General features: G+C 35.1%; 1 protein-coding gene across 2 annotated transcripts in view; it reads right to left on the reverse strand.

Moving 5' to 3' along the window:
* Positions 1-12,441, reverse strand: part of CNTNAP2 (contactin associated protein 2) — a 2,024,023-nt gene that overhangs the window by 850,619 nt on the left and 1,160,963 nt on the right. For both annotated transcript variants that reach the window (XM_067041938.1, XM_067041937.1), the window contains one exon: positions 379-550. In XM_067041938.1, coding sequence (XP_066898039.1) covers positions 379-550 — 172 coding nt within the window. The remainder of the gene's footprint in view (positions 1-378; positions 551-12,441) is intronic.

A 12,441-nucleotide genomic window follows, 5' to 3' on the forward strand; every position in this document is an offset into this window, starting at 1 on the left:
AGAGGGGACCATATACTGAGGATGAGTCATGACCAAGACAAGAAGAAGGGACATTTCTGCTATGGGCATCAGAAGCAAAACTAAAAATGAACTAAGTTCCTTTTCCAGCTGTTACTTGCAAAACTACATGCATAATGCTCACATTCACCAAGGGAGGTTGAATGGGTTAATGTGACATCACATATTGTTCTGTCATATATAACCATGTCCTGATATAACATCACTGCTAACATCACAAACAAAGGCCACAGGCATGGCAAATGGCTCCTGTCTCCTTACCCCTTACAGGGTTGTGTGTTCAGGTGTTTCACTTGTCCTACAACAAAAACATGAATTCTGAAACTTGAACAATTCAAGGAAGGATGAAAGACCGTCTACCTGTCTATGATGGCACACATATCAATGCTGACATTCGCAAAACTTCCTGGCCTTCTTTGTGCCACTTCGTATAAATTTACAAGTTGATCATCCACTTGAATGAGCTGCATGCATCCTTGGAATGAAGGCTGAAGGACAGAGTGACTTGAGTTATTCATCTGGTTCAGATAACCTGTGAGAGAGAAAAAACGGGAATGTTGAACTCTGTGTCCAGCATGCTTCACAAAAATTCCTCTGGGTGTTTTCCCTGACCACAGCCATCGTATCCAACTGCTGTGTTTCGCTGATCCTTGCTGATGTTGTACTCAGTGTGGAAGAATGAAGTCTTCTGAGAAAACGGTATTATTTCAGGGGAAGTTGTTAAGGGTTGAACCTAGGCAAATGTTTGTCTCTGGTCTATGTCTATGAAGCATCCTTCATATTTTCTCTTTTGACAACTTCTTTTTCACTCTGTCACATCTCTGTCCATCTGCTCAGGGCTATACTTCTTCATCTGACCCTGTCTTCAGAATTCAGGATGTAAAATTTTACACCTTTCCCAACTATCCAAACTTCTTCCTTTTATGTCTTTAATATTTACCGTTATTTTCTTAATTCCTCAGAGGTCTGTTATTCAGATGTCAAGAAGCTAAACTTACTATTATCTACTAAGGCGGGTTTCTTTTATAGATTAATATCTAATTCAATCTAAAGAGACATTTGCATTACAAATGATTTCCCAATTTATAAAACCCAAAGAAACATAAAGAGATAAATTTAGGCATAAGGGTCAGCCACCTTGCTCTGAATATCCATCTCATATAAGGTACCTAACATGGTATAGGTAGCATAAGTGATAAGAAGTGAAACTAAAAGCTTAAAAGAATGAATAACAAAACAAAAAAAGAAAGTTTCTATTAGGGTTAGCAACTACTGGTTCTATTACAGAGTAGGATATACATATACTAAGTTTGAGATCAGATAATTTTAAAAATTTTATTGCAAAGTAACTTTAAAATAGCAACACAAATAAATTGCCTTTATGCTTTTCAGTAGGAAAAGATCATAATTCATATTATGCATAGAAAATCTGTAGGTCATATGGAATAAACTTTCTTGATCACATTAAATATCTCCACAAAGTCCCCCAAATGAACTTCGCCTATCAGAGCAAATTTAAACTTAGTAATTTGTCTGCTTAAAAATCTTAAGTTTGGGCTTCCCTGGTGGCACAGTGGTTGAGAGTCCACCTGCCAATGCAACGGACACGGGTTCGTGCCCCGGTCCGGGAGGATCTCACATGCCGTGGAGCGGCTGGGCCCGTGAGCTATGGCCGCTGAACCTGCGCGTCTGGACCCTGTGCTCCTCAACGGGAGAAGCCACAGCAGTGAGAGGCCCACGTACCACCAAAAAAAAAAAAAACAAAACTTAAGTTATTCACACATTCTTTTCAATTTAATATTATACCTATAGCAAAAAAACAATCTATACAAAATGGGTTGGTAGCAGGATGTGTCATTAATTGGATAAAACGGAATTTTCAATAAAAACATTGTCCAAAAAATGACCATTAAGTGATTTTTTATTTTAAATATTTATTTATTTTATTTTTTATTTATTTTCGCTGTGCTGGGTCTTAGTTGTGGCATGTGGGATGTCTACTTGCGGCATGCGGGCTTCTTAGTTGTGGCATGCGAACTCTTAGTTGCCAGGGATCAAACTCGGGCCCCCTGCATTGGGAACGCGGAGTCCTACCCACTGGACCACCAGGGAAGTCTCCATTAAGTGATTTTTTTTTAATGTCCTATTCTGTTTGACTAGTAATAGTAGTTTAGAACAACAGAAATCTCCTTCTCCCTTTATTAATGGGTTACAATAATTAAAATCTAATAATTATCAATTGAATCCTCTTTAACGATTAATCACAGAAGTGTATACAATCATTTTCCATCAACACAGTACGATGTAAAAATACGATTATACTTAATTTCTTGGCTTAAAAATAAATAAGGCTCTATTTCAATGTCAAACATATGGTATTTTTTTCTTTTTTCTTTTCTGAGTCACTTTTTTTTTTTTTTTTGCATTTGCATTGACTTAATCCTCTCAGAAACTTGCTGATCTTAGCTAAGTGGTCTATTTAGACTAGCTGTATGCATACATATGATTTTCACTCTGTCTAATCAAGATAAAATTGAATGGAGTTTAATGTCTAAACTTAGCAAAAAGAAAACATCCAGCTGTAACTTTATTGACTATTCTTAACGAGACAATCATATGATTCTGTTTTTTGAATACTTGGGAGTCTCTAAATATCCACACTTGCTTTGAAGTATTCCAAAATGGGTAGATCTATTGTGAGAACAAGACCTTCTCAGAAGCAAGGCAGCTGCATAACACACAGATCACTATCAAATCGGTACAGTCAAGCTCATAAAACAAGACTTCATCAGTCACTCATAACAATGTTGTTTGGCCCTGATGAATTATGGAGTTTGAAATTGTCAATTCCTTTCATTTTTCTACACGGGATACATTCTAGGAGAAGATAATTATAGTACAAACTACTACATGTCCATTATAATGTAGCCATGGAGCCTCATGGCTCATGAAGAAGTTGTCAGTTATGACTGAAAGGAAGGTGAGGGAGCAATGTTACTGGAAATGGAAGAAAACTGGATCATTGCTATGTTGCAGTGGAAAGTTTGGCAAAACTGTGATAATGTGGAAAGGAAAACACTGTACTTAATGAAATGCATAATCTAGCTAAGGACATTTCCACACAGAGTACTCTGGCGTCTTCTCTTTGTTTATAGTAAAAGGGAAAAAGAAGCGAGAAAAACTAAAGACAAACTGTTAAATATGAGGAAGCTAGGTCTTGATGGATTTGAAAATAAAATATTTTCTTAATTTCAGTCTCTCCAGATGTTGAATGCAAAAAATTAAGAAATCACTTCATGGCAAATTTCTACTACCAGGAAAACATGATCTAAAGATGATAATGAGGTGTGGCTATACAATCCAGATTAAGACCTCAGAAATATCTTAGATGGTGCCTCCAAGAACCATTCATTCAGACAAAATAACTTCTAGCCAGCTTACTGGTATGTCTTACAGAGCCTCTGAGTTAAACAATAATGGTTCTAATAATCTTATGGACATTATCCCCTCAGCATGTCAGTGGAAGCCCAATGTGAAAAAGAGCTTATCTTTATGAAAGTGTGGATATGGCTTTTGTTTAATGAAGTAAAGCTAAACAGCATTCACAGGAAGCCTACACATTTTTAAAAGAACTGTACTAGTAGAATGTACACCACTCCCTTAGAGTTAGCAATGGGTTAAAGATGTTGAGTCTCTGGTACTGAAATTCCGGGTGCTCTAACACCCTCCTACCCTTGAAATGGAGGACAGCATATTATTATTTATTTCTGTTATTGTTCCCTGTATGTACAAATATAATTTCAGTAAAAAGTCTTAGTGTAATAGTGTCTGTGATACTTTTAGTGACTAAAGCTTAGTAAAGATTTAACCTACTTAGTAGATTAACAGTAGGATTGTTTGGAGAAACAAATTTGCAGCTGGGATTTGAGGGTCAGAAATGAATAGATATAAAATGGATAGAGGGTTAAACTCAACTAAAATTTGCCAAGTTATTATAAAAATTAAAAACAGTAAAAAAGTAAACTTTTGCTTGTTTTGGCTTAGACCTTTAAATTTATTATATCTATGAATTTGAAATAAAAAATACAATGTTCATACATGGGTTGTAGTTACTGGTAATCTGATGATATGTTGTAATACCCACAGTGAATTGTAACTGTGTCATTCTCAATTGCAGCTATCAGTGAACTGGGTCATTATAACTATGTTACCTTACTGGCATGTTTGAGATTTCCATTTCAAGACTTGGCATATAAAAACTTTATACCTGATTTGAAGTCCTTTCAGCATTTAGTTATTCTTGTTGACAAAAGAAACACATGCGTTTTCAAAGTTTTAAAAATTTAACTCAGATATACATTAGTGAAAAGCATGCTGGTATTTGTTTTGACATTAAAATGCCAATCTAAGTTGTTGTAAATTATAATGGTAACTTGATGGGACAAGAAAAGCAAACAACAGGCAACAGGGCTGAATATCTTATGTCTAAAACTACATGCATTCAAGATGTCTCTATTTATACTTATTTTAAAGTTGGGAAGTTTGGGAGGTTGAGAAAGGCTGGTAGAATGCTATAAATATGCTAAAAACCATTTAGGCTTTTCCTTTCAAAATAACCTTGGAATATTGTGCAAAGTGTCTACTAATCTCTACTGTTTACCAAACCTTCCTAAATGATTCACCCTGGTGGGGTTGGGCCCAAGCAAGCAGTGTGTTAGAGTGAGCCAGGAGTGAGCCCAGTGGTGCTTGGTGCCTGCAGTAAGGACAGCCAAGCACCTGCCCACCTGGCATGGCTGGGAGACTGACTACAATGCAGGTTGATTGAGCAAATAAATAAATAGATTGACGATAGAGGGAGCCAGGTTCACACTGTCAGGAAAGGAGGGTGCAAATGAAAAGAGGGAGATCTTGAATGGATCCTATGGGTTTGGATTGGAATTTAATCTGTAAGTGTGCACTGTGGTTTTCAGTATATAGAGATAGATACAGAAAGAAATCTAGATGGAATTGTGTATATGCTCCACATACAGGTGGTTCCTACCATCCACTGAAGATGGTCCAGAGAAGGACTATACCTAGAAGAAATGAGTCCCCTTAGAGTTCAGATCTTAGTTTCTCTCCTGAATAAAACCAGGACTCTTTGGAGAAAGGCTGATCCTAGAGCTGGGTCACAGAAAGCACAGTATGAGCCTGGAACATTTCGCTGCCCAGGAAAGTAAAGAAGCACTCAAAGAACGATGGTGTCATGTCAGAATGCCACAGGGGCCGGTCTGAAGAGGGCTCCTACTGCTCCGATCTGGACATGTTAAAACAAAATAAATAATTTGAGCATCAGAAAGATATTCTGAGTATCCAAAGAAAGGAAGGTAGGAAGGAAGGAAGGAAGGAAGGAAGGGAGGAAGGGAGGGAGGGAGGGAGGGAGGGAGGGAGGGAGGGAGGGAGGGAGGGAGGGAGGGAGGAAATAAGATGAAAAGGAAATAATTTATAGATATATTTCATCGAATAACAGGAATCCATGAGTCCACTTGCATAAAAATGAATAAATAGGAGAATAGAAATATCTTCCTGTGATAACTAACAAATGTAAAAAGCATGTTGGAAGTAGAAAGGTACAATCTGGCAACCATCATAGTAGTAATTAATCCAGGCAAGAAATATTAACTGATGCTCAAATGAGTGGGTGACATTGGATGATGAACAGTCTCAAAGTGTCTCCCTATGAATATATTCACTAATTTCAAAGGGAAAAGTAGTCATTTTACAGCAAAGAAACCCGGCAGACATCTCTGTAATCAAATGATCCAAGTTATCACCACCAGTAATGGGACCCACTGACACTGTGGGACACCTGATAAGTTGCAATGAGAAGAATGCAATGACTCCTGGTGGTACTCCTGCCCAAGACACAGATTCCAGGTCCAATCATGAGAGAACATCAGACAGACTCAAACTGAGAGGATCTTCAGGAATGATAAGGTCGTGAAAGCCAACGAACAGCTGAGAATCTGATTTCAATCAGCAGAGACTGGAGAGGCAGGAAAACGGTGTAACACGTGATCCCAGACTGGATCTTTTACTATAACGGACGTTACCGGACAATTGACAAAACTTGAATGAGTTCTCTAAGTGAAAGTTATAATGGTGGCTTTTGAACTCTTCTTGCAAATTTTTTTTCACATTTTAAATTGTTTGAAAATAAAAATTATTTTTAAAAAGATTATGATCCATTTGACATGAGATGGTGCTTTATGCTAAACATAATGCCATTCGAGAACCTTATTTTGGATTAAATTATTTCCCAATAAAAGGAAATTATCCTGTCTCCATTTCCCCATGTCCCGCTTTATTCCACTTTAATCTGCATTCAGTGCCCATGAATTGTCAATGAAATTGCTCTTCCTAACTTCAGTGATCATTTTCAGGTAACCAAAGGACATCTTTTACCCTTTAACTAGACCTCCCGGTGGCATTTAACACTTGATCCTCATTTTATGTTCTATGTTACCAGGCCAGGGTGACTTTTGTGGCCTTAAAAGACTGAATATTCTGAATCCTGCCCACATTCCAATTTCAATTCATATCCCTCTTAGCCCGATTTCTAGATCTAGGGAGTTCCTAAACCCTAAAAATATTAGGTAGGACACATGCAAACACTCAAATCCCCTTCCAAGATTTAAAAATTAAAACAATATTAGTTAAACCATTAAATAAGTATAAGAAAATCCTACAAAAGATAGATTTTTTTTCCCTCAGTATATACTTTATGCTTCAAATAAATTTGTCAGATTTAAAAATGGTTCTGTTGTATTTGGGGGTGACTACGAGCTCCCAAATTAAATGCTTTGTCTATTCCTACCCCCCTCAAAAAAATCTGAGTCACTTTGATGTACACCTGAAACTGACAGAACTATATACTTCAGTTTTTTAAAAAGTGCCTATTCTTGCTCACTATGCTTCAGCCACCCCCATTCTCTTGCCTGTGCTTTAGGAAAACCAAGATCTTTCTGCCTGGAATTTTCTTCCCACTTGCATTTTTCATGGCTGACTTATGATTCAGGTCAGCTCAAATACCACCTTCTGAGAGGGGGCCTTCCAAGACTACTCTCCTTAAAATTATTCTATCCATTTTCTCATTCCAGGTCTTCAGCTACTTATTTCTTGTCACAGAATTTGTCACAATTTATAATTATCTGGATTGGTTTATTTATTTACTTACACGTGTGTGTGTTTCTGAATGTGTTTTTCTCCCCTTTAGTATAATAGTTTCAAGACAGCAATTGTATTCTTATTTCTCTATGAATTAAAAAAAACATATTTGTTGAGAAAAACACACATAGCATAAAACTTACCAACCTATTTATATTAAAACAATCCATGGGATATAAGGGAGATGTTCAAGATACAAAGTGTCTATTATAAAGTTTGGAAATAAATTATTTTTCAACAGATTGAAGCTCTCCTTCATAACATAATATAATCTCCATTTTTCAGGCTTTATTGACCCCTCTGTATTTGTTAGGTGAATGATCAAGTGAGTGAATATGTTTGCATTTTTATCCTGGAATGAGGTAATATCTAACCTTGCATCTTCACTTCCTTCAGGACTCTGTTTCAGTTACCTTATCAGAGAGGCCTTCTCTGATCACCAGTTAAATAACATTCCCCCACCCCCTAGATGCTCTATCCCCCTTATCTGATTCATTTTTCATAACTCTTATCACCACATTATATATTATATTTTTATTTACTGTTTTTTCTCCTTTTACTGGAATGTACCCTCCATGAGACTTTGACTCCTAGATCTCTTACGTAGTAGGGGTTCAAACATTGTCTACTGAATGAACAAAAAGCCACTGAAGAATTCTGAGCAAGGAAATAACTTAATCAATTTGTACTATGTTATTTTCTCTCTGGTGGAGATAGGAATAAGCTGGTAGAGGGAAAACAGGAGATAAGGATTGTTTTACAAAAGAGTCATTGGATAAATTACAAATTCTTATCTAAACTATGTCAATAAAGCTGATGTAGAGGGAATGGATGAAAAATATTTCACAGGAAGATATGACAGAACTGGCTGATCTACTGGATATGAGTACTGCACACAGAGAGAGACGATTAGAATGACTCAGATTTCTGGGTGAGCAACTACATGGATGCTTTTGCCTCTATGAAAAAGAAGATGCAGGAAAACCATCAGGTCTTTAAGGAGTGGGATGAAAGGAGAGGAGAAAGGGTGGTGGGTGGTTCTGATGAGTTCAAAGCTAGCCTTTTCAAGTTTGAAGTACCACTGGGATATCTAAGGTAAAATATTCAATCCATAGATTAATATTAATATCTGGACATCAGGAGAGGGATCAGAATTCGGGGAAGTTTTTCAGTCACTATGCTATGGAGGTGGAGGAGATTGTATAAAGAAATTGTATAGTGTGTTAAGCAAAGAACTTCAAGGCTGGAACTCTAGAAATAATCTACATATCAGTGGTAGAAGCAGGAAAATAAACTAGTGAATAAAACTGAGAAAGAGGTAGAAGAAAAACCAAGGAGTGATATTAAGGAAGTGAATGAATGATTAACAATATCAAAGATCATAGAAACCAAATTACATGAAGACTTTGGGCTTGACTTGGGTTTACCATTTAGATCAATGGGAAACTGGAAAAGTGGGTGTGGATAACAAATTGCATTGTTTAAAGAGCACACAACATGTGGGAGAGCAGAAAGCACAGTGCTCCTAACGTTCCATTATCAAACAGTGGTCTACTAATGAAAGGCTAACTAACATCTTTGGAGGTAATGTTTATGAGTTAATTTTAATTTTGTAAATTATTTAATATAATCTGTTGGCTTTTTCAAATTTAGGATGTCATTTATGTTTATTACATTTATGTTTATCTACTGTTTATTTATAATAAATGAGTAGTAGATATAATATTAAGAATTTTGTCTCTATCAATTTTTTTCCCTTGGGGAAATTAATTAAATGCTCTGTTTCTTATTTCTTTGTCTATAAAGTAGGAAAACTTACAATATTTTATAAAACTTATGAAATGTATAATCACAGGAGGTTGTTGTAAAGAATTAGTAAGAATATAACTACAAAGTAAGTGCCTAGAAAATGCCCAGAGTATACACCAAAGAGATCCAGAAATCAACATCATCACCATTTCTATTATTTCAAATGGTTTATATTATTTCAATTGTTTGTGTATTTATCAGAGATCCAAAACTATGTTATTTTTATCCTTAAGAATGTTAAAATCTCATTAGAAAGACAGGTCTCAGAAACATGAACATAATTATATTAAAAATGTTACTGCCTATCCAAATGAGTAAGTAAAATGCAAGTAATGGAAGAGTCTGAGAAGACCATTCTCACTTTTTGAATATTTTACCTCTTTCCTTGGCTAACAGAATATTATATTGTCCCAGGTTTTCTTTATACTTTTCTAGCAGTATCATTTCAATTTAATTTACTGATTGCTTGCCTCCTACCTGGTGTATAAATGTAGGAGTTCATCAAAGTTTGTCCTGGGCCATGTCAGTTTTCTTGGTAGTCTCTCCAAAATAATAGCATTACCCAAACCCATTGCTTGAACTACCAACTGTATGAGTAGGTCTCCAATGATATCTCCATCACAGGTCTTTTTTCTGAGCTGAGGACTAATGTATCCAGAGGTTCTTGGACTTCCTCATTCTAATATTTAACACATGTTCAAAACTCAGGATATATTGTTCTTCATCCCAGGTGGTATTATGTCATCGTCCCTATACCAGCAGTCACTCAAAAAGTCAACTTCAATTTCCTCATCTAAAATGTTGCACATATTAAACAACCAAGAGTAATCCCTGGCACCTCCATCCTCACTCCCTGTATGCACAATCACATCATATCAGTTCTATCTTTTAAATAATCCTCAGTCTCTTCATGACCATCTGAGATCAGATTATCACACCTTCTCCACCACCCACTTCCAATCCATCTCCAGCATGAAGCCTAAGTGACCCGTATTAAAAATATTAATCTGATCATGTTACAACCTGATCAGGAGTCTTATTTATTTGATAAAATGAATTAATAGGATTTTAAAAGATTTTCCAAGGTTTTTCTTTCCCTCTAATGTTCTAGTTTTCCAAATGTAAAATATATTTATAGAGATATACAAAACATGGGTTCTTACATTATGAAAACAAAATTTTGTTTTTAAAAATAGTATTTATCAGTTTGACTTTATTTAATTAAAATTAATTTAATATAATTTATTGGACCACTTAGGAAGCTAGGTTAATTTAAAATATGTATATATATATATATTTTTAACTTCTTTATTGGAGTATAATTGCTTTACAGTGTAAAATATGTATATTTTAGAATATTTTAAAATATATAAACATTAGTATCAATATATTGTTTAAAAAACACTATCAAAACTTTATTGCCTTAGCAGGATCAAAATTTTTCAAATAAAATTATTTGTGAATCTTCCCTCCTATCCTCATACAATACTCATAAGATAAGTAAAGTGTATTTATACCAAAATTAGCTTAAATTTAGAAGAAACTAGACATATTTCTATGAGTATCTTTTAATAATCATGAAAAAATTACAAGAACATAGAAAAATAAAAGGAAATCAGAGGAGCAGACTAGGTATCTTGACAGAGTGGGATAGTTAGCAATTTGCATATCAAATTGTACAATATGATTTTAAAAGCCATTGTTGCCCCTGGGCCACCATAAAAAGAAGAGCAGAATTACCAAACTGAATAATTTAACTCTTTTATGACTTTTTTTAAATGTTAAGAGAATTTCTGAAAACTGAGTTGTGTATTCGTATGTAGAGTACAAAATGCAAAATAAAAGACTTTTACATTTGATAACTTTGATTCTTTATGACCATTCCCATTAGTGTATGTAACATAAAATAGACAAGTACATTCATACATTCACAAAATAAAATAATATTGTCTTCTTGATTCTTCTGTATAAGCTGTTTGTTGATTACTATGGAATAATACAATATTTTGTAAAATACAATCTTAGTGGTCAGGAGTAGGGGCTGCAGAACAGCAGAACTGGTTGGAATCCCAGTCCTGCATATATTAGTTACGTAGTTATGCCTTGACTAGGTCACTTTGCTTTTGTTTAATGTATTTTTTAAAATTAAACTGTATATATTTAGGGTGTACAACATTATGTTTTAATATATATCTAAATAGTGAAATGATTATTACTGTCAAGCTAATTAACACATCCATCTCCTAGAGAGCTACCAATTTTTGGTGTGTGGTGAGAGGACCTGAAATCTGTTCTCTTAGCAAATTTCCACTACACAATATGATTAATTATAATAGGATTAACACCATGCTGTACATTAGATCTCTCTCTAGACTTACAATCCTACATAACTGTGTATTTGCATCCTTTGACCAACATCTTCTGCTTTCCCCTACCTCCCCCTGTCTGGTCTTAACTTCAGTTTCTTCAGTTGAAGACCAGGATTAATAATACACAATTCATGTGCTTTTTGTAAACATTAAATAAAATACTATAAGAAAAGCACCTAGCACAGTGACTGGCACTCAGTAGGTGCTCAATAATGGTAATTATTATCATTAGGAGCCTGTTAAATGTATGGCTTTGATTAAATAACATGGTAATTTCTCACATTTAAGAGTATTTTGATATTTGAGAGATTTGTTTTATACTATAAAGAAAATTAGAAATTAGTTTCTCATCACTCCTATAAATAGTGCCATTTTAAAAGCCTATGTATTTTTTAATATTTTGGGGGGGGAGGACTCTGCCTTTCTTTATTAGTATTTTTACATGAGAAAAAGGAAAATATGCATGTAAACTAGAATCACAATTATCTGCATTACAATAATATCTATAATCCAAAATACTAGGAAATCAAGGCAATTTCTACCTGGCTTTGGAATGCTTCTAAATATGACTATATTTGATATTCTGGAAATTAACTTCAAATCAATACAAAGCCATATTGTGAAGATTTATTCCAGGAGTTGCTTTGAAACTGGATCGGCAAGAAATTTTCAACCTGTTTTGGCTTTGGTGCTTAGAAGGGTGCTTGGCCCAAAATAGGAGTCCACTATAAAACTCTTAGAGGAAAACATAGGAAAAACACTCTTTGACATAAAACAGAGCAAGATCTTTTTTGATCCACCTCCTTGAGTAATGGAAATAAAAACAAAAATAAATGAATATATAGTAGTCAGAGTGAAGTAAGCCAGAAAGAGAAAAACAAATACTGTATGCTAACGCATATATATGCAGTCTAAAAGAAAGAAAAAATGGTACTGATGAACCTGGTGGCAGGGCAGGAATACAGACATAGAGAATGGACTTGAGGACACGGGGTGTGCAGCGGGTGGGGAACTGGGGCTAAGTGAGAGTAGCATCGAC

Source organism: Kogia breviceps, chromosome 9 (assembly GCF_026419965.1).
Source record: "Kogia breviceps isolate mKogBre1 chromosome 9, mKogBre1 haplotype 1, whole genome shotgun sequence".
Taxonomy (NCBI): Eukaryota; Metazoa; Chordata; class Mammalia; order Artiodactyla; family Physeteridae; genus Kogia; species Kogia breviceps.